General features: G+C 40.6%; 5 protein-coding genes across 5 annotated transcripts; 3 read left to right on the forward strand and 2 right to left on the reverse strand.

Annotated features, from left to right (window-relative positions):
- Window positions 1–3,082: 3,082 nt before the first annotated feature.
- Window positions 3,083–4,772, forward strand: GCK72_000507 (uncharacterized protein; the record flags this gene model as incomplete). Its single annotated transcript, XM_003099243.2, has 3 exons — window positions 3,083–3,151; window positions 4,363–4,510; window positions 4,555–4,772. 3 exons carry the CDS (start codon window positions 3,083–3,085, stop codon window positions 4,770–4,772), a joined length of 435 nt encoding a protein of 144 aa, XP_003099291.2.
- Window positions 4,773–4,853: 81 nt separating this feature from the next.
- Window positions 4,854–5,645, forward strand: GCK72_000508 (uncharacterized protein; the record flags this gene model as incomplete). Its single annotated transcript, XM_053722536.1, has 2 exons — window positions 4,854–4,914; window positions 5,365–5,645. The coding sequence occupies 2 exons, from the start codon at window positions 4,854–4,856 to the stop codon at window positions 5,643–5,645; spliced, it is 342 nt and encodes a 113-aa protein (XP_053591181.1).
- Window positions 5,139–5,960, reverse strand: GCK72_000509 (uncharacterized protein; the record flags this gene model as incomplete). Its single annotated transcript, XM_003099267.2, has 3 exons — window positions 5,139–5,312; window positions 5,361–5,636; window positions 5,895–5,960. The coding sequence occupies 3 exons, from the start codon at window positions 5,958–5,960 to the stop codon at window positions 5,139–5,141; spliced, it is 516 nt and encodes a 171-aa protein (XP_003099315.1).
- Window positions 5,961–8,057: 2,097 nt separating this feature from the next.
- Window positions 8,058–13,047, reverse strand: GCK72_000510 (uncharacterized protein; the record flags this gene model as incomplete). The annotated part of the gene is made up of 9 exons (XM_053722537.1): window positions 8,058–8,146; window positions 8,443–8,662; window positions 8,758–8,953; window positions 9,011–9,101; window positions 9,637–9,704; window positions 9,763–10,102; window positions 11,715–11,787; window positions 12,630–12,878; window positions 12,934–13,047. The coding sequence occupies 9 exons, from the start codon at window positions 13,045–13,047 to the stop codon at window positions 8,058–8,060; spliced, it is 1,440 nt and encodes a 479-aa protein (XP_053591182.1).
- Window positions 13,048–21,252: 8,205 nt separating this feature from the next.
- On the forward strand, window positions 21,253–25,321 carry GCK72_000511 (uncharacterized protein; the record flags this gene model as incomplete). The annotated part of the gene is made up of 4 exons (XM_003109169.2): window positions 21,253–21,457; window positions 22,330–23,117; window positions 23,648–24,319; window positions 25,151–25,321. The coding sequence occupies 4 exons, from the start codon at window positions 21,253–21,255 to the stop codon at window positions 25,319–25,321; spliced, it is 1,836 nt and encodes a 611-aa protein (XP_003109217.2).
- Window positions 25,322–25,652: the final 331 nt, after the last annotated feature.

A 25,652-nucleotide genomic window follows, 5' to 3' on the forward strand; every position in this document is an offset into this window, starting at 1 on the left:
TACCCCAGGTTTTCTCCATTTCTTGGAAATTTTAGAATTCTTGAAAATCCTTGAAAAACCTTGAAAACCTCTCAGCTCAATTATCCTTCACAAATCTTGAGAAAACGTGATCTATCTCAACAACTAGAAAAGCTAACAAAGATTGCCACTTACAAAAATGAAGATCTAGTTTTGATCTACACAATTAATATAAAAATAAAAAAAAGAGGTGCCGAAAAATTGACGGCTGGAAGGTCCGGGTTCCAAAACCTGGCTCCAAATCTCAAATTTCAAATTCTCGGTCATCATGCATTTTCACTGTAATAATCGGAATCAGGGCGGCAAGATGGTTCGAATGAGTATAATCATAACTAGAATCTGATGAATTTGAATTTTTGGACCCCTACGCGCCTTTAAAGCACAGTAACCCTGGAATTTCGTGGTGAGAAGACTCACCGTTAAGCGAATCTAGTACAGGAAATCTGAAAAATCGTCAAAAATGTTTACATTTTCGATTTTTTTTAAATTTCAAAAAAAAAGTTTCAGTTTTTGAAGCCGAGCATTCAGGCTTTTCCGGGCCGTGTATTTTCAAGTCTGAAGAAAAACTCCCCAGGATTCTCAATAGAGCGCACTTTCCCTCTCGCATCAATTTCCTCCCGAAGGCTTCTAAAACAAATAGGAGTTCTCCTTCCCATTATACCTGTCCCTTCCCCCCACATGTCTGTCGATCACTCTCCCATCTGCGTCTCTCTCTCTCTCTCTTCTCATCAGAAGGCTTCTCCCATTTCTTCAACACGGACCCCTGTTTCCCTTCTCCCCGTGGTCCCCCCTCTCCGAGTCTTCTAATGTTACACCATTTTCTTCTCTCGTCTCTTCATTTCCCATACTATCTCACTCATCTCGGTCTGCCACCCCAAACCCATTCTCATTTCCTCCTCGATTTCCGTGGGGTCTCCCCGGGAAGACGAAGAAGACGAAGAAGAAAAGAAGATGGCTCACGGAGCACAGACAGAAGAACAAAACTTTTATTTATAACACCGCCTTTGAGACTTTGCTCCTCATTTTCATTTTTCTATAATTTCTCATTTTTTCAGATCAAATGGGCCACAACGCCAGCTCGTTGTCCGAATTGAACCTGTTCTCGAAGGGTGGCGTGTTTACGAGAGAACAATTGGATGAATATCAGGTAAATCTATTTAGATTTGGTAGATCAAATTTAGAGCTTCATTTTTGTAGTTTACAGCTTTTTGATATCTCTTTTAGTTTTTGAGATATGAGAGCTTTTGCTGCCTGAATTTGAGGCTCCGTCACGACATCTGTTGTCCTCCCTACTACTCCCAAATGGATATTGATTTTGTAGATCACAACATGATCTACATTTTTGTAGTTGACAATTTTTTTGTTGCACCGCCCACTTTTAAGATATGCGCATTTAAAGATCGGTTACCTTGAGAGGGAGAGAGACGCAGAGAAGTCTAACTTTAAAGGCGCATATCTCAAAAGTGGGCGGAGCTATCAAAAAATTGTCAACTACAAAAATGGAGATCCAGATTTGGGCTATAACATGTTACAAAATTTAACAAAATGGAGCGATTTCTAACGCCGTGACGGGTCCTTAATATTTGGAGATTATTATTTGTTTTTAGGCAAAAAGAAGATCATGATGAGGTGTACTGTAGGCAGGGTGAGAGTATGGTTTTATTTTTGGTAAATTTGTTTTTTTTTGCCAGAAAAATGCTAAATTTTTTTACATAACTTAGTCACTCCAGAAAGCTTTTCGTTATGGCATGTTTTATATAAAAACTGTACTCATTTCAAAATTTTCAAAGTTTTCTATTTTACTTCACCTCCCAATTAGGTGTCCTAGGTAGTGGTACTGTTAAATTTAGGTTACTGTAGTTTCCAAATGTTTCATTTCCCTTTAACTAATCAGGTCTACATTGATTAGGCTACCAATTAGATGTTTCTGTAAAATTCGAATTCTATGTGCCAAATTTTATCAGGTAAAGATCCTTCTGGAATTTTTTATAAACTTGTGTATAGGCTTTTTGGAACCCGCTGATTTTGAAAAGCATTACCATTTTCACCGTAAATTCTTTTAGATCGAGATTGGACACTTCAAAAATGACCAAAAATGGAAAAATCTCTATTTTCACTATTTTCAAAGTACTATATCTCAATTTCCAGGCGTATTCATAAAAAAATTATTACGATTTTTAAAATCAGCATGTTTTCAAGTACCTGTGCCCAAATTTTCCAAGCATTTGAGCCACTGTCTTCTCAGTTCTGTACGAGCCGTTCAACATTTTTAGCAAGCGCGCTCTACTGTAGCCAGAGGGAATAACACAGGGAAAAGAGAGACGTAGAGAAACAATTTTGATAAATTTCGATAGAGCAGTCCACTCCCTCTTACAACTGCGCCCCACCGCGAACGAGAGAGTATCGGCGAGAGAAACGCAGAGTTTTTCCGGCGCGAAACAGATTTTCACGGTTTTTGACATATTCTCGCTATTTTTCCTAATAATTTTCAAAACTACATCTGAAAAATAGCGAAAAAAGGTAAAAAAATCTGAAAATCTGTGTCGGCGCGAGAAAAAAACTCTGCGTCTCTCGCCGATACTCTCTCGTTTGCGGTGGAGTGCAGTTGTAATAGAAATGCTCGGCTAATAACTTCTTTCAAATTATGAAATGTTGAATTCCAGTTCTCTATTTTTAAAAAACGATGTAGATCAAACTTTCAAGTGTTTTTCTTTTTCGCTCCCCAACGTATCAAAAAACTATCAAATTTCCAACCCATTACTCCTTTTTTTCCATTAACACCCATCTCAAAGACACCCATTTCTTCCCAGACATCCGTTGCACTTTTCCGCCTCCGAACATCTAGATAAGAGCCTCGTTGAAAGCGTTTCTCTTGGCTCCCAGCCTTTTCTTTTTTCTCAAAAAAAGAAGTGTATACATATTCTTCCCCTCCCAAAGAGCTCACTGGAGTGCTCATAAATCAAAAAAGAGCGTTTTCCAGGATTGCACATTTTTCACTCGGAAGGACATTATACGACTTTACAAGCGATTTTATGCACTCAATCCACACAAAGTTCCCACGAATATGCAGGGAAATCGACCGGCAATTACGACGTTGACTTTCGAGGAGGTCGAGAAGATGCCCGAGTTGAAAGTGAGTCGGGGGAAAGTTCGCTCTATTGAAATTCAGGAATAGCATGGAGATTGGAGAGACGCAGAGAAACAGGAACAGGTTCGAGAGAGATTTCGGTAGATCTAGAATTAACAGAGTAGCGACTCTCGTTGTGACAAAGCGATACAGAGTTCAAAAAAAAAGTGACCCCGCCCTTTTTTTGCAAGTTGGGAGCACAATCAAACGTTCTTTTAATACTTAATTCTGAGAGCGCCCAAACTACAAAAGTGGGCGGAGCTAAGGCAGGAACTTCTGCAATTTTTCGGAAATTTGTGTAGGTACTTTAAGTTATGGTGATCTATGAAAATCGGGTCAATTCAATCCGAAAATACTCAAAAAAAACTCAGATTTCAAACCAAATGTGCATTTTCTGATGTGAGAATTCTCGATTTCCAGAAGGTTCATCAACCATATCAAATTCGAGCAAGCGCGCTCCAATGCATACGTGAAAACTAGTGAAAATAAAGAGAAAATGGGGATGAAAACCCCAAAACTTTAAAAATGAATTTTTCTGAAAATCGAATAATCACTATCTAATTTTACAAACAAATCACATTTTTAAAGACATTTGTTAAAACCATTTTTTTTTCAATTTTGTGACATTTTTGTCGAAAATTATTAGGTGAATTTAAAAAAGTCTTCTCAAGAAACTGGAGTATGTTTTTTTGAAATCAGCCTACTTGAAAGAGGCAACCCACAAAATTTTATAAAAATCCAAACGCAGAAAATCTTCCAACATCGGCCGCGGTCGATCAAATTTTCTTATTCTGAAAAATAGCACGGTAAAAGAGAGACGCAGACAATCTCATCGATTCCAGTCAGGTAGATTTCAGCATATTAGCACGCCACGCTTCTTACAAAAACCCCCTTCGATGACTTTACTACTAAAATTCCCCGAAAAAATGCAATTCCATCACTATTTTTTGTCCCCAACACTACTCGTTATCACCAATTTCTCTTTTTCAAATCGACGTCACTTAAACTTTCTGAAATTTTGAAAAAACTGATAACAACTGGAATAGAAGTGGAAGGAAGTAAAAATAATTTCGAAATTGAGTAAAATTTATACAATCTGTTTCAGCGAAAATGACGAGTCACTTTGTGCGAAAAAATCTGAAATAGAGCAATCGCGCTCTATAGAGAAATCTGAAAATCGCAAAAAAACTTTAAAAAAAAACCATATAATTTTCCAGGAAAATCCATTCAAACGTCGAATTTGTGAAGTGTTCTCTGAAGACGGCCGTGGAAATCTATCGTTCGACGACTTCTTGGACATGTTTTCAGTGTTTTCAGAGATGGCTCCGCTTCAGCTGAAATTGAAATATGCTTTTAGAATTTATGGTAATCCGCTGAAAAAGAATCAGAATCGAATTTATCATTTTCAGATTATGATGGCGATGAATTGCTTGGACACGACGATTTGAGTAAAATGATTCGAAGTTTAACGAGAGATGAATTGAGTGATGTTGAAGTTGAATTCATCATCGAGCGAATCATTGAAGAAGCTGATTTGGATGGAGATTCCAGTATCAACTTCGCCGAGTTCGAGCACGTCGTCTCACGATCACCTGATTTTATTAGAACGTTTCATATCAGAATTTGAACCCGGGTCCTTCTTAATAAATTGTTTGCTTTTGTCGCCGCTGTTCAAAAAAGTTAACTTCATTAAACGACTTCGACTGTCATGTACAACGAGTTGGGTCGGTGTCTAATGGTACTGGTGGAAGATTGTGGTTTTAAGAACGGTAATAATGGGACGGGAAGGAAATTAATGTGAATAGCTTTTCTCATTAAAATGGTGCGTTACAAAATAGCCGGAATTTTTATTTTTGGGGTAAAAAGGGCGCTGTAATGTAATACAGAGACCATATGTAAAAAGAGTGGCTCAGGGAACGGGAGAAAAGAGAAGCGTGTGTCAGTCGAAGTGAGAGAGAGAGAGAGAGTTGTGGTGGAGAGAATACTTTAGAATTTAATCCTCGCACCAGGCGTTCTCCTTGCGAATTTGCTCCTCCTCCTCTGGAGTGAAGTCGTTCTTGATGTTGAAAGTACGACGGATCTCTTCTGGAGATTTTCCCTTGATCATGTTGGCGACAGTCTTGCAGGTGACATCAAGAAGACCCTTGATGTCCAAGTAGTTGGCAGCCTGAATCATGAATGGTAAAAATCTTTAAGACTATTGCTATTTATTTACCAAGATGAGCTCGAAGAGAGTTCCTTGGTCGACCTTCAAGAACTCGACATCCCAGCTGGCGATGTCGTCAGTTCTCTTCTCACGATTGTCTGCATCGTCAGTTGGAGTAGCATCCTGGTAGTGGTAGGTGCACCAGGCGATGACCTTCTTCAAGATCGGAGCAGTCACATTCTGGACTGGAATTGGATCAGTGTTGACGGCATCCTCCTCGTCAAGTCCGAGATCCTGGAGAAGAGTGTTGATAGTGGTCGAGAGACGGATCACGTTACGTGGAACCTGGAATGAGTTCATTTAGTACATTAGGACAATTGATCGATAATGACTCTCGAAGTCGCCATGCACTTTTTCATTGCGCCCTTCATGTGTGGCTTCCACGACACATGACGTTCACAGTGCTGATCAATAGTTCAAAAGAACACTTTCAGACAGCGCGCTGCGAGTGCAACGCGTTCTTATCGATTAAGCAGTCTCTCTCGTTTCAGAGAAAACAATTATCACGCGCTTTGTCCAAACCAGATAAACTCTAACACTTACCGTGAAAGTCTCGTTGTCCGAAGACGAGATCTTGATATTACGCTCTGGCTTTGCTTCGGCGGCCATTGTTTGATTAGAAGTTAGAAGCGGCTGAAAAAATATAGATAAGTTAGCGGATTTTTAAAGGGAAAAATAAGAGAAAGCAGAGGAGACCGTACACGGCAAGATAATTGGAAGAGAATGAAATGAAGATGAAAACAGAAGAGAGTGTGTGCACGTGTATCTTCAGAAACCGTGGTAACAACGCCTGGCAACCCAACTCACGAGACTCGAAGAGAGAGAGAAGAACACCGCCACTCGCGATGTTGAAACGAATCAATGATGAGAGTGCGTGTGTTGTGTGACGGGTAGAGAAAAAGAGAAACGCGCCGACCCGCTCACAACGAGATACGCAGAGTACCACGCCCCTCATCGATCGAGTTGAAGCCGAAGAGAGCCGATATGGATGAAGCAGCAAATGAATGTGCTGGCAGTGTGAGAATCGATGTTTTTGGTAACGAGACAGAAAAGGAGAGAAACAAGAACAATCTATATCTCTGGAGGCTTAACAATGAACCTTGGCACGAGATTGTGTCTTATTCAACCAGAAATACGAACCTCGGTCTCGAAGTATCACAACTCTGAATCACCAAAAAAAGAAGAATGAGTGAGGAAAGGCGTGCGTTATCATGAATGATAAGAAAAGAAACACGAGAGAAAGAGAGCGCCGACACCGCCCTATTTGTTTGGACTAAAAAGAAGTTGTTTCTGTTCAAATAAGTTAAACGAATGGAGAAAGAAAACCACTTGAAAATTATAAGGTCGGCAATATTAGTTGGCTGTTTGACTACTACGGCGATATAAACAACAACCAGAGGGACGCAAGATGATATGAAATATTTCGAAATATTGCATTGAAAGTGGAACAAAGTTTGTTCAGTGTCATCGAGGTTGGCATGAGGAATTTGCATTCGTTTTGAATATCAAAAAATCGACCATCGAATGACAATGGTCGCTTCGTGTGTGGCCAAAGATTCGATCGATGTTTATCAAAATGATGACTCATAGGTTTTTAGCAAAAACCTTTATCGGCGATAGCTATACCAGAACCTTTATTGCGAGATGATAAAACTTTCTATAAGCGGAAACGGATGGCTAATCAATCGCGTGGATGCTCTCAATATTCCCCACTTCCGAATCTTGCGTTAGAGTTCTCTCTAAAAAAAATCTGAATCGGTCAATTACCGACTAGAAATCGACACGGCGACCCCTCCTATTGAGAAAAATAGTTTTGTAACCATATCACCGAAAACGATCATGCCATCGAATCAAAATTAAATGAAGATAGGTATTGACCGGAACACAGGTTCTAAACGCATCACGCGCAAATTCCTACGAAAAATGCTGACGAGAAACATGACCTTGCAAGGAAGAAAAGTTGTCGCCGAAAAATAATCGAAAATCAGTAAAATTAGGAAAGAGAATAGTTCTTTCGAGAAAGTGAACAAAAATCGATTTTTTCTTCTTGTTAAGTATAGAGGGCGAGGCGACGGTGAGAAAGTGGATAAAAGAACTTAAATATGTTCTGCGGAGGCGTGGCGAACGTTTCGAAACTGAGAAAAATGAGGAAAATCAGAGAATTGCTACGATGAGCACCACGTTGACAATGAAGAATTTTAAGAATGAGAAAGTACGCAATTTCGAAAAACGGCGGTGTTTGCAGACCGCTTACCATATACCAGAGAAATAATTCGGAAAATAGGACGATTACGGGGTGAATTTGGCGCAAAAGTTTTTTGAAAAAACGGAAAACTGTTGATTTTCCCGAATATGTCGAAATTAAGTGCCAAAAATGTATAGAATTGGGAGTTTTTTGTTGTAATTAGTAGATTTTAAGCCGGGAAGCAGGAATTTCAACAAATTTTGAGGAAAAAGGCAAAAAACAATAGGAAAACTGTATTTTTCCAGAAAAAGTGAAGCGGTTTGTTTACTTCGCGCCACAATTCAAGACGTGGCAAGTCCCACGGGTCTCGCAACGAAAGCTCCAGAGGATGACATGTTCCTTTAAATTCTACAGTAATCTTTTTGAAAAAAACAAAATATTTTGCAAAATTAATATTTTTCGACACATTTATTTGCATATCCATACGTTTTTCAGAGATTTTTGAAAGAGAAATAGAAAAATTAAGTGTCGGTGGATAATTCGGAGGTGAGTGTTGTAGTAACTTCCGAAGAATTCATCACTCCATCGCGTCTCGCCGGGTCGGAAGAATCTGAAACGAAAATGCTGTTTTATTGAATTAAATATCGAAGAATTCCAGAGAAAACTCAAATTTTTCATATTTTTTCAAGTGGTTTTCAAATTTACCCCTCACAAATTAGAATCGGCTCACCGGCTGAAACGGAAAAATTGAGTTTTTGATGAAAAAAAATTTGTCTTATATTAAATATCAAATAATCAGAAGTAAAAAAGTCAATTTTGTAATATAAAAGCGAAATTGCAATTTTCACTACTAAATTTTCCCATTTTTCGAAAATTTCCTTAACAAATCGCCCAAAACAAGCCTACCAGTCGTGGAATCCTCAAGTTTCAAGTGTAACGGTCGTCGTGGCGGCATCGGAGACAATCTTGAAGACGTCGTCTGCGATTTGTCAGCAGCAAACTCTGAATCCGAAGTGTCATCGATTTCGGAAATCATCGGCTCGTCTTCAAAATGCACCGAGTACTTTTTCGGTCGGAGTCCAGTCAAATCATCCTCAGAATCCACAAAAAGCGGGAATTGGCCGTCCTGGAAGTAGAAAACTTAGAAAAAAAACGTGAAAATCCCTATAAAATCTTTAATATTTCTATAAAATCCTCAAAAATTCAAAATCCCATTAGTACCTTCATAAAAAGCGGCACCAACTCGGGTGGCCATATTCCCTCAACAATCATATGTGTCTGTGGGACTCTCGAAAGTCTCCCTAGCTTCACTTGAATCGCCGTCTTCACCAATGTATCGATATCGATATCGGCTATCACATTCTGATCGATTCCGATGTTTTGACCGACAGCTGTGATAAGTTCTCGGACTTCCAGACTGAAAAATTTGTGAATTTTTTTTGGAAAATCTGGAAAAATTAAAATGATGCCTCACTTTCTAGCACCAAACCAAATACGAATGTTGGCAATGTTTTTGATTTTCTTTCCGATGAAATGCAGCTTTCTGACATAAATTGATCCAATATCTGGAATTAAATTGGTGTTTTATCCCACTTTTATGACAATGTTTTTTCATATTCGAAAATATTTTTTATCCCCAAATTGGGGTTTTGCGAAAAACCACCGAAGCAGAACAGTTATCAAAACCTTCGGGGGTGTGACATCACCTTTACCCCAAGTAGCGCACCTGGGAAAACAGTTGGCTAGTAAAAAAACCACCAGGGTTCGATTCCGCCTGCTCCAATTTCTTTTTTGCTTTTCGTGAAAATCAAAATTTGAGCTTCTAGATGGGTTTTTCCGTTCCGCTTTCGACCATTTTGGTCTCCTTGGCCACCAGGTTACCAGGGTACCGGTTGCCTAGAGAACTCCTTGGAGACGTTGCCAGGCCCCCGTAACCAAGCAATCAAAATTTTCCATGGAGACATCTCCAAGAAGACGTTGCCATGACTTTTGGTCACCAAGGAGCCCGTCTCCAGGCGCCGGTCTCCAGGACACCCAATTGGTATCCATGGACTCCGTCTCCGAGGTGAGCGTCTTAGCTCCAAGGCTCCCCGGACCTACCTAAAGCAATAGTTGATATGGCGAGTCCCGTACACATGTAGAAGACACTGATCGGTAGGAACCAATTACTGAAATATACTCGAGTTAATTACCCACCCAATTTTCTCGTCGCAAGAAAACACTCACTTTTGCGGAATGATATCTCCATATTCGATAGCTGTCAAACAGATAAATGCATAATAAATTCCGTTGAAAAAGTCGAATTGACCGCTCATCAGAGGAATCATGACGGCGCCAAGAATGAGATAGACTAGAACGATAAAGAACAGAGTACTCCCGGAGACGTTCTCCTCTTCGTCTTCACGACGTCGACGACATGTTAGAAGACGTCGGAATCTGGTGGCCATCGCTTCGAGATATCTTCCAAAGTTTGTGAGGAGAATGACTGTGAGTGGGATACCGAAGAAACCATAGATTACTGTAGATATTCGACCATTTATTGTTTGTGGTTCGATCTTTCCGTAGCCTGCAAATAGGAAAAATTTAGGGAATTTCAAGAAAATGGGAAATCTAAAAATATTGGGGAACATGGGGTTTTGTGTGTTGCGAGTTGAAAGGAGTCGACTGTAAAAACAGGTGAGCATTAAGAAATCCGTCACTGCGCGCCGAGTTATTCCAGCTTCTTTTTTGTTTGAGTATGTTACAGATCAGGTTTAGATCTTCATTTTTGTATTTGACCGCTTTTTGATAGCTCTTCGAGGTTTTGAGATATGGGCATTTTCGCGAGAGAGTGAAAACGCAGATGTCACAGATTGTTGCTTTGTAACAGAACCAGTGTTTGTCCAATTAACACAAATTTTCGTTACGTTATAGATCAAATCAAGATCTCCATTTTCTTAGTTGACAACTTTTTCATAGCTCTTCGAGGTTTTGAGATACGCGCCTTGAAACTTAAATTGCTGGAACAGTAGGCGTCATTGCGAATGACCTTATCTTTGAAGACGCATATCTCAAAAACCAGAATAGCTACCAGAAATTTGTCAACTACAAAAATGGAGATCTGAGTTTGATCTACGTAGTTAATATATCATTAAACAATTTACGCAATATGTGGCATAGTTAATATATCATTAAACAATTTACGCAATATGTGGCATAGACTCTCAAAGTCAGATTGGTCGCACATCTGCTTCGCTACCTCGTTCTAAGTTTGGCATAGTGCCAAGATTCAGGTGTTCTCTCAATCCCTCCTCAAATGTTAGAATTAGAGAGGTTGACTCCGTATCCTTCTCGAGTTTATTATTTGAGTCGCTACGCAGTCGGACACTCCGGCCCGTGCAAGTGACACATCGATACTGCAGGGTAAAATAAGACATCCAGACAGTACGGAATTTTGCGATCGAGACCCTTATTTCCCGTTTCAAAATCAGATATGAATAAGCTGCGTATCACCATTAGGAAAGTGCAATGACAGGAGTGAGTCGCTACTCAGTAGATCAGTCAGTCACTGATTGTGGGTTACTACGCTGCGGATTTGTTGTTACGGGATCAAGTGTTTTATAGTTAAAACATTTTTTACATTTTTTAACTCTTGCCACCATTGAACATCCTGGAGAACGTCCTCCGACCGTGGTATATTCCAGGACCCCTCAGATTCTGCTCATTGACCCTTACTAATCCCCCTTTTAGTCGCCATAAATAGACACTTTCGTGTCTCTCAAAACGAATCTCTCAAAAACCACATGAACTTTTAAATTGTCTCAATTGTCTTGTCTCAACCATCTGTTCCATTTCCCCTCTCCTTCCCAAATTCTCCTTATGTTTATATACAAAGCGAGGCGACGACAAGGATTATTCCAAAAAAGTGGCAAACTTTTCTTGTTTTGACAAGAAGAAGTGTCTCAAAACTTCTCATGTGTCTCCACTTGAGAAGTTACCAAAAGTTACGCGAAAAAAACCGCGAAAACTTGATCCCCAAGTACATTTGCATTTTGGCCTCTTTTTTCTTTTTTCACCCCTCCGGATTCCCTCTGGACTGTCCATTTGTCCAAAGTCATCACTCAGTCAAAGAGTATCTGGATGTGAGTGTGTGACCGCTTCCTTTCAACTCTTTCTGACGAAAAAAAGACAATTCTTACCCAAAGTTGTGAGAATTCCCAGTGAGTAGAGAGCGGCTGACTTGAATGACCATTGCATTCGGTCGTCTTTTACCTGGAAATACAAAAATTTTGGAGAGACGATGGAGGATGGAAGAAATTGCGCTCTAATGGACTCCAAATGGGTTGTAATAGGATTGATGGGTGTGCAAATGCGCTCTACTGGACTTCAATTGACTAGGTTTGGATCTACTGGAACTCTACAGCGTTGGCAAACGCGCTCTATCGAAATTCATGAAAATCTCCATAGAGCGCGTTTGCTCAAGATTTGCGATGGATAATTGAGATGAGTGGTTTTCAGGTTTTTCGAGGATTTTCAAGGACTCAAGTACTGGGATTCTAGAAATTTCAAGCACAGTTCAAAATCTTCAAAAAATGAAAAAAAAGACTACGGTATCACTGCAACACGAACTAAAAATTCATCGAAAAATTCAATTTTCAGGCAAAAAAGTTGTTCAACTTTGACATCCCCTAACTCTCAAACCTCCATTCCAAAATTTTCAACTTTACATGCATCGTGTAGATCAAATTAAGATCTCCATTTTCTTAGTTGACAACTTTTTGGTAGCTCTTCACGCTTTTGAGATACGCGGCTTCAAAGATCGTAGCTTTAACCTTGAAGGGAGAAAGGCGCAGAGAAGCGAGAGCGTCTGTCTTCTCTGTGTCTCTCCTTCTTAGCTAGCAACTTTGAAGCCCCGTATCTCGAAAGTGTGAAGAGCTATCAAAAGGTTGCCAACTACAAAAATAAAGATCTAGATTTGATCTACGCAATGACCACAAATTCCAAGGTGTAGAATACAAGAGTAAAAAGTTACAAGCTGTCAAAGTTGACCAATTTTTTTCTGTGTTTTGTTTTTTCTTCAATTTTCTTTTGGTTCAAACTCCACCATAACTCACTTTTTCCGTCAAACACCTCTCCGCAATTGCTGCAGCCACATCCGACGCCCGTGTCAATCTCAACCGATTATCCCGATTCAACAGAGACTCAATACAAAGTCTCTTCTCTAAAGTCGCATTCTGTTTCATGTATTGCTGGTATTCGAACTCGAAATTCAGAAAGATGAATCCACCGATCGTGGTGTAGACGATAAGGAACACGATGATGAATCCATTGACGGCGATCGCTCTTCGGTTGTGTTGAAGGCACTGAAACATGATAAGGTTTTAGGAGAAAAAATTACGGTAGGGCGCGCTTGAATACCTCCCATATAGAATCATAGTGTTGTGACTTAAAGTCTTCCTCTAGAAACGCTTTAAGAATATCTTCCTCGACACTTTTCTTCAAATCCTCATCATCCTCTTCGTTCATTTTCATGGTTTGTCTTACTGTCTAGACATTCTAGTGAAAGCGAAAAAGAATAGGAAGAATAAGAATAAGAAGAAAATGAATTTGTATACAAGGAGTGGTGTTGGCTCTCAAAAAGAAGGGCGGAGAAAGTGAAAAGTGACAAGTCGCTTCGGTCCGGGAGTGAGAGTCGTCAGATGCAAAAATCACTCAGAAAAAAGAGAAAAGAAGAAGGAGCGGATACGTTGCGGATGGGCTCGCTCAGATTTTTTGGGGTTGAGTCCATCAATTCGTTGGTTGCTGACGTGGAGATGCGAGATAGTAGAGGATGAGGGTGAGACGATGGAATGGATGGCACGTGGCATGGCTCCGGTTGGGAATGGTCAATGAGCCGTGTTGGTCCGATTGTTATCTTGGAGCAGTTATAAAGACTGGCGCGCCTTCGGCGCAAAATTCAAAATTGGAATAGCACTTTCATCCTTATTCACTGCCCATTGTCATTCTTGCAGTCGTTATGAGTGCTGACGTGTCTTTGGCGCGTACTCCTTCCCTCCCCCCACACTTTATCTCTTATGAAAATCAGTCAACTTTGAGAGCTCATAACTTTTTCAGAAAATTTCTCAGTAATTTAAATTTACTATCATCTTGTAGGAAAAATCCAGATCTATATTTTCGTAGTGGACAACTTTTTGATAACTCTTCACGCTTTCGAGATACTGGGCTTGAAAGACGGTAAGCACGGTCTTCGAAACTTCCAATTCGCAGAAAATCTGACCCAAGTCCAAAAGAGCGCAGTTGCATCACACCAAAAAATTCCAAAAAAAATTTCGCGAATTTTTGTACTGAAAACGCGGTTTTTTGAAGTTTTTTCAGACTGTTGAATTTTTTCTCGAAAAACTCTATGAAAAAGTGATAGACCGGATCAATATCTATCATTTAAACACAAAACCAGAAAAATATATTATGTCTCAGTGCTTCTGTTCCTCGCGACGCTGTTTTTCATAAAATTAGGTTTTTCTACTGAACCAAAGAGTTTCTAAGATAATTTTCGCTCATTAAATTGTGAATAGGTGTGTCTTTGTGCCAGCAAACTTTAAAAAATATGAAAAACGTGTATGGGTCATGAGATAAAGCCTATTTCGCTGAAAATCACAAAAAGAGGAGTATCAATTTCCGTTCATGACACAATTTCATTTTTTTGAGCTCAATGTGTAGCTTTTTGTACGCTCTATCCATTTTTCATCGCACATTTATGAAACAATTTTTTTTAATTCGAGAACGGCTGAAAATAAGGTTTTCAGTGCTAAAAATTCGCTTCCCGCCGAATGTTCAGATCAAAAACTTTGTTCGCGCGTTTTGCGTCAGTATGAGTTTGTTTGCCTAGATTGGAGGTTTCGAAGACCGTGGTAAGGTATTTGTGCGAAAAAGGAGAGACGCAGAGAAGACAGACGCTCTCGCTTCTCTGCGTCTCTCCTCCTTCGCGCAAATACCTTAGAATTTTTGAATTTGAATTAACAGAGTTCAAAATCTGCAAAAAGTGAGAAAAAACGAAAAGCTAATACCAATCCGCAACTCCAATCAAAAATTCAGCAGAAAAATTCAATTTTCAGCCAAAAATTTGCTCAACTTGGACATCCCCTAACTCTCGCATCTTAGCTCCCAATTGTTCAAATTTACATTAGCTGTGTAGATCAAATCTCGATCTCCATTTTCTTAGTTGACAACTTTTTGATAACTCTTCACCCTTTCGAGATACTGGGCTTGAAAGACGGTAAGGTATTTGTGCGAAAGAGGAGAGACGCAGAGAAGACAGACGCTCTCGCTTCTCTGCTTCTCTCCTCCTTCGCGCAGATACCTTGCCATCTTTGAAGCTTTGTATCTCGAAATGGTAAAGAGCTATCAAAAAGTTGTCAACTGCAAAAATATAGATCTATGTTTGATCTACACAGCGAACATACATTTGAACGTTTTGGGGCAGAGGTATAAGAGTTACGGGATGTTAAAGTTGAGCAAAATTTCACTGAAAATGTTTCATTCTGACTTCGTTAAAATCCTCTAAAACTGTCTAAAGTTAACTATCCATTTTTGCAATTGACCAATTAAAATTTCAAATATTTTTGTTTTTCCAGTATCTTCAATACTCTTTGTCTTTGTGCACCCATTTTGCACTCTGCACATAAAAAACGTGGGACAGACGGACCACAAGAAAGGGAAAAGAGAGAGCGAAGAAAAAAGTGCATGTCAAAAAAAGCCTGACACATTTTTTAGATTTCGGTGGTGGCCTAGAGTTCTAAAATTCCAAAAAGTTGGGAAACTAATCCCTCATCTATGTCGCTTCATATCACCCGCATTTTCCTCAAATTCGGTAGAGCGCACTTGCAACCTTGGTACTGTTCCAGCAAACGCGCCCAACCGAAGCCCACACAGTTTTTTTTCAGAGTTCGGTAGAGCGCGTTTACTTACCTGCAATTTTCGAAATAATTGGAAAAACGTACCCGTCCGAGTCCAAAAAACATGAAAAGCGACATTCTAAACGGCGGTGCGACGGTTCTCGAAGCCAGTTTGGTCTCCTTCCTCAGCTACTTTGTCCTCCCATTATTTTCCAGCGCCTTTTTCTGAAATTTTTCTGAAATTTTTAGAATTTTGACATGAAAAAATAAGAAACAAAACAAAAAAAGAAACGGAAGTCCAAATGCAAATGCAGTGACTTTTGACGTATGATTCGAGCCGCCCGAGCCGAAAACCTCTGGCCGATGGGTCCCCAGGGAGGTTTCAGAGAGAGAGAGAGAGTTTCAGAATATATATATCCCAACTAAAACAAAATGAGCAACACGGAGGAGAAAAAACAAATAAAAAATTTCGTTCGCGTTCATGAGGGGACCCCAGGCGCCATTAACTACGGCTCCAAATCAGATTCGAAGCATCTCTGCGTCTCTCGATATTGTGTACTCTCTAGGAAGAGAAGAAGAAGAAGGATGACACGATGTGATGATTTGTTGGGATTTTGGAAAACTGAGGAGGAGGGGAAATTCGAACCTTTGGAAGTAATTGGAAACAAATGGTGATGGGAGACAACTGAAATCTTTGTAGTATGTGTAGTAATGCTCCTTAACTGAGAATTTCGGTCCGAAACCTCATAATTTACCAAAAAAAAAAACAAAACAAAAAACGAAAAACCCGTGCGGGACTCGAACCCCGGAGTCGCCGCGCATCACACCAAAACGGAACCAGTTGCGCCAAACCGCCACAGACCCACTCAGCTCCCCAGGGTGGTGACAAAACAGTAAGGTTGTCGCACTTTCTCACCACGCTCATCGAAATCAAATTCAGAATTCGAATGTGTTGGCACACGCAGTATCATCAAAAAACATGTGAAAATTGAATTCGATGAGCAAGCAGAAGAAGAGAGAATTAAGGAAGCAGATGGGGGAAACCAGAAATCGTGGGGGAAGGAACACCCCCTAGTGGGTCAAATGTCGAGAGAGAGAGAGAGAGAGAGAGAGAGAGAGCGAAAAACAAGAAAAAAGAGAGCAAAAAAACAAAAAAACAGAAGATAAGAGCTGAATAAAGTGTTCCTTGTTGCAACGTTTCTAAATGAACAACAAAATTACGGTAGTGTAGATTTACGGCGTAAATCAAAGCTTGGAAAAAAGCCTTGGACAACTGAACTTTCTCAACAAAGCGTAAGTGCTCAATGAGATGGAAATTTTCGATGATCCTTGAAAAATGTCCATCACTAATTCACTACTCGAACAATGGAATGCTCTTCCCTTTTTTAAAGATTCTTCTTCTTTTTAGAAGTTCATTGAGGCGGAAGGAGGAAGAAAAAAGAAGAAATGGATGGCAGAGGATAGGTTGGAAACAAAAAACTTGGACTAACTTTTGATTATTTAGGAACCAAGTTCACAAAAATTTCACGAGAATTTTGAAAGCCATGAAAATCGCCACAAACAGAACATTCAAATAACCCTGAGGTTCGCACGCTCAGCTTCACCCTCATGGCGCAACTGGTAAGGAGATTGACAAATAAAATTGTATCCTGGGTTCGACTCCGACCCCATGCTATTAGTTTTTGCTTTTCTTGTCGTATAAGGAATTAGGTTACATTGTGAAATTTAGAGAGATTTGACCGTATTTTCGAAAAATTTTCGTAAAATAAGATGCATTTCTGCAAACCCAGGGGTTAAAAAAATGCAGAACCAAGAAAGTTTTGTGGATTTCCCCTTTAAAAAAGGTCATTTTAAAACCGCGACGTTTAGAAACTGAAAAAAAAACTACTGAAAAAAAAAAACTACTGAAAAACCAACCGATTACAGTGACAAACTACACTGACAATCTTACACTGACCAAATTACTACAGTGACCAAAATTCCTATATTCTTGAATTCGGTTTAAAAAGGATACCCGTGGTCTAGGACTCTCGGGCATCGGTGGTATCGCACCGGCTCTCCGGTATGAACCGTTCAAATCTTCGCTTATATGGGCTCATCGCACTATAGTAGTAAGAAATCGAAATTCCCGTATCATCGCAAGAGTCGCTACTCAGTGAATTAAAAAAAAAGTGCATGTGGTTGAAAACTGTAAAAACTATCAACTTTTGTGCATTGCAAGAGTCTACTGTAGTAAGTAGCAGTGGAGCGCGCTTTCTTCATTCAAGACTAACTATACATACATCAATTCTAGAAGCCACAAAACCTCCGATTCCATATACATAAAGGAAATAAGTATGCGCGTCTCGACGAAAAATGAAGATAAGAATAACGGAAGAAGAAAAAGATGAACGGCTGTTTTTCCTCTTCCGGGAGAATAGGAATGTCCAATAATATGTAGAAAAATGATATCGGATTGTGTGGACCCTTGAGACCTTTCTCTCTACCGAACAAAAACCGGAAAACATAAAAACCTAAAAGCCAGAGAGAGAGAGAAAACGAAACGAATCAGTACTCTCTTTCCCATCCTTCTTGCTCCTCCCAAAACTCCACTGAATCGCTTTCTAATTTTGACTCGTCTTTGCTCTTTTTTGGGGTCAACTGACGACACGACTCAAGTTTTGCTTACGATGAGAAGCGGATGTGTGAGAAAAAGAAGAAGCGGCGAGCAATTGGGTTTTTAGGAAAATGTGTGTGTGTGTATGTGTGACAAATGTACTTGGGAAAACTCGGAAAAGAGAGAAGAGAAGGAGATGTGTGATTTGAAATGAGAAAAATATATGAATGGGAACTTTTTCAGAGAGAGAAACGTTTTTTTTGGAGAATGTTTGGAATTGTGTACACATGCAGAATGGGATTTGTGAGAGAGAGAGAGCTTCAGGAGATGTCAGGATTCTGAAATATTTCAGCGTGACATCAAAAATTTACAGAAACCATTTCTGATGACAGCATGTTCAACAGGTGATCCCAAATAATTTTCAGCGATTTTCTCTGCTTACAAGAGAAGTCTTTGGAGACGCCACTTTCAAACGATCTATAAATCCGTTCATATCATACTTGTCAACCGGGCCGACACGGGCCGGCGCGTAACTCGCGTCAAAATGAATATTATGAGCTGAAAAATATACCAAAATGTAGATCTCGGCGTGTTCTATGCTCGTGACCTACTACGGGCCGGATGGCTATTTAGAATGCCTTTTTTGGTCATTTTTGCGTTTTTTGTCACTTTTTGCCGGCCCGCGGCACATTAACGAATAGCCATCCGGCCCGTAGTAGATCACGGACTTAGAACTCGTATGGTTCATATGTACTTTCGACTACGTAGAGTCCATTTCTGCACTCAAAACCTGCTAAATGTCTCTGTGAGCCAAGTTATGAACTCTCAAACTTTTCATATCGTCAAGTTTTTTCACATGGAATTCTAAATCGGCGAATAGTATACGCAAGATACCCTTATTTTTACAACGAACGAGCACAGGAACAGCGCATTGGCGTACGAATCAGGTCTCCATAATTTGAAACGCTTCTCAATAAGCCCCATACCTTACATAGTTGTCACCGGGCCAGACTGAGCCTTCTCAGCAAATGTCGCTAAGTCTAGGCCAAACTCTGCGGCTGTACAAGTCTAGGCGCAACCTTCCACCAGTCTTGGCCTAACTTTGGGTGATCAGAGCCAAGGATAGAGGGTCACCAAGTATTGGCCCAATGTTGGCTATTGATTTTCTCTTTGACAGTTACTCATTTAAATTTATTTTATTTTTCTGTTTTAACCCATTTTTACGAGTTTTCAGTATTTCCCTTGTTACATTTATCATTCCGAACTTTGTTTCGCAAGTATTCAGATTTGTATGTTTTGAAACTTCAGAGAAACTCAATGGGTTCAAACCGGAACAACACTTTGTATTTCTACAGAACCGAGAAAGCTGTCAACTCTGCTCAAGGAATCATACGGAAACAGCGGAGGGGAATTTCAAGAACACCGCCAATGGAAAGCTAATAAATGTGAGAATTTATTCTTGAAATTATGAAATTTTATTCTTGAATTTTAGAGCTCATAATCAATCGGATTTCTGGACGACGTCTACATCACCTATGTTATCATCCCCATCATCTTCACCTACATCAGATCCGAAGGAATAATAACTGACTCGCTCGAAATATGTAATTTTTCTTTGTTTTTAACATGATTGTCCTTCGTTTTTTGTTTTTTTTTAATCTAATAAATTTATGAGTTCTAATGAATTATATTTAAGCAAAAAAGGAGAAAATCAATAAGAAGCTATTCTAGGACCTGGACCGCGCTTTCACCAAGCCTCCCACAAGCCTCCCACAAGTCTTGGCCTGCTTTTACGTAACACTTGTGGGAGATGTGCGCCTAGACCTGTGAGAGGCTCGTGCTAGACTTGGCGACACTTGCCGAGTTAGGCTAGCCTTGAGATAACTCGCTTCAAAATGAAAATTATTAGCCGATCAACCTGGCAAATTGTAGGTCTCGGTGAGCTCTACTCGAGTCTATTTTTTCACTGTGAGTTTAGTGAGAGCGGCTGTAAAATCTGTTAAGTGTCCGGGTCTTAAACAGCCGGGCCTTGAAGCAAGGCCCGGCCACTGAATAGATTGTGTAGCGGTTCTCACTGAACTCATAGTGAAAATGAATATAGACTCGAGTAGAGCTCACCGAGACCTACAATTTGACAGATTGATCGGCTCCTAATTTTCATTTTGAAGTGAGTTATCTCAAGGCCCGCCCAAGGCCCGGGCCGGCCCGGTGACAACTATGATACCTTATATCCTACTATCTATTCTCTCCATAACTGCAGAAACTTGTGTTTCTATTCAGTGTCAATGTCTGTACAAAACTCTGGCACATTGCCAAGAATGTGTCTGGAGTCTCTTCCTAACATAAGCACATGACCAAAGCAAGACAGTATCCCCCTCTCTTCTTCTCGGAGTTTCTTGTCTTCGAAGCATGTCTGTTATTGTAACAAGATACTCTTAACACATACATCTTTGACTCGATAGTGTCGAGGTCACCGGCTGCTTTATGATACCGTCGTGGCCAGATGTTGAATAGAGTCTTGGATAGTGTCGGTCATTAGATGTGAAACTAGAGTATAGTTCCAATACCAATAATTATTGGTAAAAGCCGTGGGTCCCTTTTTTTCCGGAGATCACTTTCTCTTCCCCTCGACCACGGAGCAAGAGGTAGAGTCTGGGGCTTTCCATCCACAAACATCCATTCAGAACCTTCCGTGAGTTTATGTCTCTAGTTAGATGTGTTTGGGTACAGCGTCCCTGTCTCTCTCTTGTTCAAAATATTGGCACCTTGCCAAGTTACTCCTCGGAACGACCTTTTTGTCTTGCACTCTTGTCACCGAATCCCCTTTCACAACTTCTCCTCTTCTCCCTAACATTCCCTGCGCAGCGACTTGAAGTCACATTCAAACATCACCGTACCCCTCTAGCTCCGCCCACTTGTTATGTCTGGAGTCTCTTCCTAACATAAGCATTTGACCACATCAAGACAGTCTCCCCCCTCTCTTCTTCTCGGAGTCTCTTATCTTCAAAGCATGTTTATGAGTGTAATAAGATACTCTTGACACCTTTTTGACTCGATGCTGGCGAGGTCATCGGCTGCTTTACGATGTCTTGACCAGATGTAGCATAGAGCATTAGACTGCTTCATTCAAAAGTATAGGGCAGTATGATTAGAATATTTTTCTTTCTTTTACTTTTCAAACTCTTTTTGGCACCGTCCCAAGTTCTGTTTTCTATCATGTTCCCCTCTCAAACTCTACGTTTTCAGATAATGAACCCTCGTTCCGTAATCGGAATAGACATCGGCACAACCAAGTCTTGCGTGGCAGTTTTCAAAGATGGAATCGTTCAAGTCATCCCAAATAAACAAGGAAATCGTACGACACCGTCGATGGTGGCATTCCATATGAATGACGTGTTGGCTGGAGAGTTGGCAAAGTTGCAGATAGACGAAAATCCGGAGAACACTGTTGTTGGTGAGTGAGGCTACGGGGGTGGGGGAATTGACGGCGTATCGGCATTGCTGGGGGGAATCGCTACTCAGAAAGTTAAGAAAAAAGCGCGGGAACTTGACGACGATTTCTGATCTTTTTAATGAGGCTCACCTTCATGTACGGCGGTTTCAGCGCGTGTTGTTAGTTCGTTTCTTGTTTCTACTGACGTAAATTTCTAGTTTCTATTGACGTAGCCGATTCATTTATCAACAGAGCGCGTTCACATCATTTTTTCTCGAGGTACTTTTCCTTCCCGACACAGTGCCAACCAAGTGCGATAGAGCACGATAGCAGCAGAACCAGTTATCAAAAAAAGTTTCATAGATTACGCGTAGAACGATGGCCCTGCAAATTCCGTGGAAAAAATTAAAAAATTTTCCGTGGAAAATGGGGGCGGAGTCTGTTTTGCAGCACCGGTGCACAGATTATTCCAAAACGTTGGTTGGCCGCCAACTTTCAATAGAGGGTGCCGCGACTTATCTGTGTGAAAATTAATTCGGGAAAAAACTGCGCGGCGATTTTGCAAGACAGACTTCGTCCATTTTTCACGGAAAACTTCTTCCACGGAACTTGCAATGATGCTGCAATCGCGCCCTGTCGCGCTAGCTTGACACAGTAACGGAAAATGTTTGACGCTATTCCAAAGCTTCATACAATCACAGGGATGCGAATCTTTAGGTCGCGAAAATGCGATTCGTCGCACAGCGGTTGGCATGGTGCCAAATTCAAGTTTAGTCGTACCTTTCAATGAAAAACGCGACGCGCACGCAACGCGACTCGGAAGGAAAATTCAAAGCGTTTCGTTGCGGACCTTACCCCCCTGTGTACATTGTTACCATAATTTCTTATTCCAGGTCTCAACCGTCTCATCGGACGTAATATCGACGACCCACTCCTCCAAGCAAACATCAAAAACTACCCCTTCCGTATCATCATTGAAGAAGAAAACACCCCAAAAATTGAGGTGAAATACAGAAAAGAAGTCAAACAGTACTCAACCGAAAAACTGAATGCTCTGATGATATTCAAGTTGAAATCGATGGCTGAGAGATATTTGGATTCAGAAGTCAGCGATGCAGTCATCTCAGTTCCATCTCACTTCAACAACTCGCAACGTCAAGCTGTAATTGATTCGAGTAAACAGGCTGGATTGAATGTTCTCCGTATTGTGAATGATTCAACACTCGCTGCGATTGCTTACGGTAGAATTCAGAAGATACTCCCAATGGAGCAGAACATTCTTGTCTATGATTTGGGAGGTGGCACTCTCAGTGTCGCTATTCTCCACTTGGATGAAATCTACAAAGTCAAAGCGTCATCTGGAAATGTGGACTTGGGAGGAGAAGACTTTTTGGATCGAATTGTCAAACACTTTGTAGAGGAGATCAAGATTACTTACCACAAGGATATCACTCAGTGTCCAACAGCACTTCAACGTCTTCGGAATGAATGTGAAGCTGCGAAGAAAGCATTGTCGAGTTATTCTAAAATCGGAGTTCATATCAATCAGCTATTCGAGGGAACTGATTTCGAATCGATTGTTTCTAGAGAGCAGTTCGAGTTCTTGTGTGAGGATCTGTTCCGGAAGACGTTGGACCCAGTTTTGGAAGTTTTGACACTCGCGAAGATGTCTATGAGGGAGGTGAGTTAAGATGTGATAGGATGATTTGGCTAGAACTTAGATGCAGTCTTAAATTCAATTTGTAGTTCGATTTGAGCATGTGAGGGCGAAGAACCGTTTGAGGATGTCCTAAGTATTCTCATGAATGTGTTGACGTATACTGAGCGTTCTAATCATAGTTCTGAGGAGGTTTGTGGCCATACGGTAGGTCTTTCAAACAGCTTAAGAATTTGGCACCTGATACTTTCGAGTCCGTAGATTCCGAATCTGATATAAAACTCTGCCTGATCCTTCTGTCAACCGATTTATGAGCCGTCAAGCTTTTCCTATAGTTAAGATTTTTGCGTGTCAAAATGTAACACTCGGTGTTAACGGACTTTAATTGTTAGGCTCCTCCCAAACAAGATTCGGTGAGCAATTGCTGCGCCAAGGCTTCTGTACTTGAGTCCTGTGAGACGTTTGTATTGTTTTGGGGACATACCCCAAAATTTAAATGCAAACATTGAATATCGCCTTTTCATATCGATTAAAACTCATGTGTAATTTTCCAGATCGATGAAGTCATCCTTGTCGGTGGATCCACCCGCATCCCGAAAATCCAACAACTTCTCTCCGAATTCTTCAATGGAAAACCACTCAACAAATCTCTCAACGGCGACGAAGCAATCGCCCACGGAGCGGCTATCCATGCAGCAATGTGCTCAGACCACAACCAATTCAAGGATCTTCTCGTTCTCGACGTCTCTTCACTCTCGGTTGGAGTTGATAACGGAAAAGGGATCATGGATCCAGTTATCAGAAGAAGCACTGGGATCCCAACTACTGTCTCCCGACGTTACGAAACTGTTCAGAGGGACCAGTCTGAATTGATTGTCCAAGTGTGGGAAGGAGGGGATTTCCAAACAAAACAAAATCATCTTGTCGGAAATTTCAAAATATCCGGAATTCAGCCATCTCCAGTTGGTACCATCCTAATTGAGACGTCGTTCAATATCGATGTCAATGGAATTCTCACCATCTCAGCTACGGAATACCCGACTGGAAATCATCTATGTGTGACTCGCAGCCAAGAACCTGTGCAGTTGAGTGCCATGGCTGTGTCAATTGAAAATGAGAAAATAAGAAGAATTCGAATGGAGCAGGAGAGGAAGAGAGCCGCCAAAAGAAGAGAGCAGTTCAAAAAACTTGCCACGGATTTCAAGGAGCTGATGATAAGAGAGCCGGTAAGCATTTTTGGGGTGTAAAGGGTCTCCCTTATGCTCAAATTTGCCGACTTGAAATTTTTCGTATAAAATCTAAGGCACCGCTTTTAAAATAGGTCCCTGTTCCCTCAAACTGTTAGTACACTCCAAATTGTCTCCCTTTCGGGGCATTTTAGCATCTGCGCTCTACTGAAACTGAAGAAATGCGTGGGAAACGGAGAGACATAGGAAATAAAACGGGATTTCGGTAGGGCGAAAGTGTAGAACTTCTCCATTTGCACTACTGATAAAGGGGCGTGTCTTGGCTCCTCCCACTTTTGCAATTTGCGGCTGATTTTATTGCAAAATGCCCACTTTTAGGGATGAGGGGGTCACCACGCGCAGAGTACGTGTTTTCATACCTTTTACAGGTCCAAATTATTAGTCCCTCTTCTCAAACTTAAAATTTTCTGTTTTGGAGGCGGTGTCAACTTTTTCATCCTGACCGTAAGAACTCGGAATCTGTAACTTAGAACCGAAAGCATCCGTGCTCTACCAAAACTGAAAACATTGCGTAAAGAGCGTAAAAGTGGAACTCATTCGCACATTTAATCGCAGAAAAATCCCCTGTTTTAAAATCAAACGCGCGGCAAATTGCAAAACTGAGAGGAGCCATGGCACGTCCCTTTCTACACACTAGTTGAGTCTATCTAGCTTTAACAGTGTTGTACTTGAAAAGAACTTCTAGTATTCGAACTGGTACAAGTTAGAAAAGCGGTACGAGTCCTTGGTTCTTATCCATTCAAGTTTCAAAAAGGGCTGCTCTACTTCACAACAAAGAAATCCCAAAACCACCTAAGAAAAGTTTTCCAGAAAATCATAATCAAAAATTGCGACAAAATGCTTCAATGGCTCGAAGAGAATCGAGATTGCTCCGAATCCGAAGTCAAGTACAAGTTCAAGGGAGCTCTGGGATATCTCGATAGAAGAATTGCGAAGTTTTCGAAGGCAGCTGGCACGGATCGGTACTCTCATGGGAAATGATCATCTCTATTTCTGGAAGACGCTGTTCTAATGGACAGACCCATCTGTAAATATGTATATACTGTTATGATACTTGATATCTTTTGTTAAGTTCTCTTTTTTTTAATTAATTGTTTGTTGCTTTGTTATATTGTTCTAGAAGTGTTCATCTTCTTCGTTTTGTCCTCAATCTCGAATCTCTTCTTTCCATTCCTTCGAATCTTCCCTGACGCTCGGTTTCAAAACTGAGAGGAGCTGATGCACCAATCTCTCCCTGTTAAACTTTTTTCAATAGCTTGTTGTCTAATTTTTGTTTCTGTTTTTGAGTTTTCTTAATTTGTTTCAACCTCGA

Source organism: Caenorhabditis remanei, chromosome I, assembly GCF_010183535.1.
Source record: "Caenorhabditis remanei strain PX506 chromosome I, whole genome shotgun sequence".
Lineage (NCBI taxonomy): Eukaryota > Metazoa > Nematoda > Chromadorea > Rhabditida > Rhabditidae > Caenorhabditis > Caenorhabditis remanei.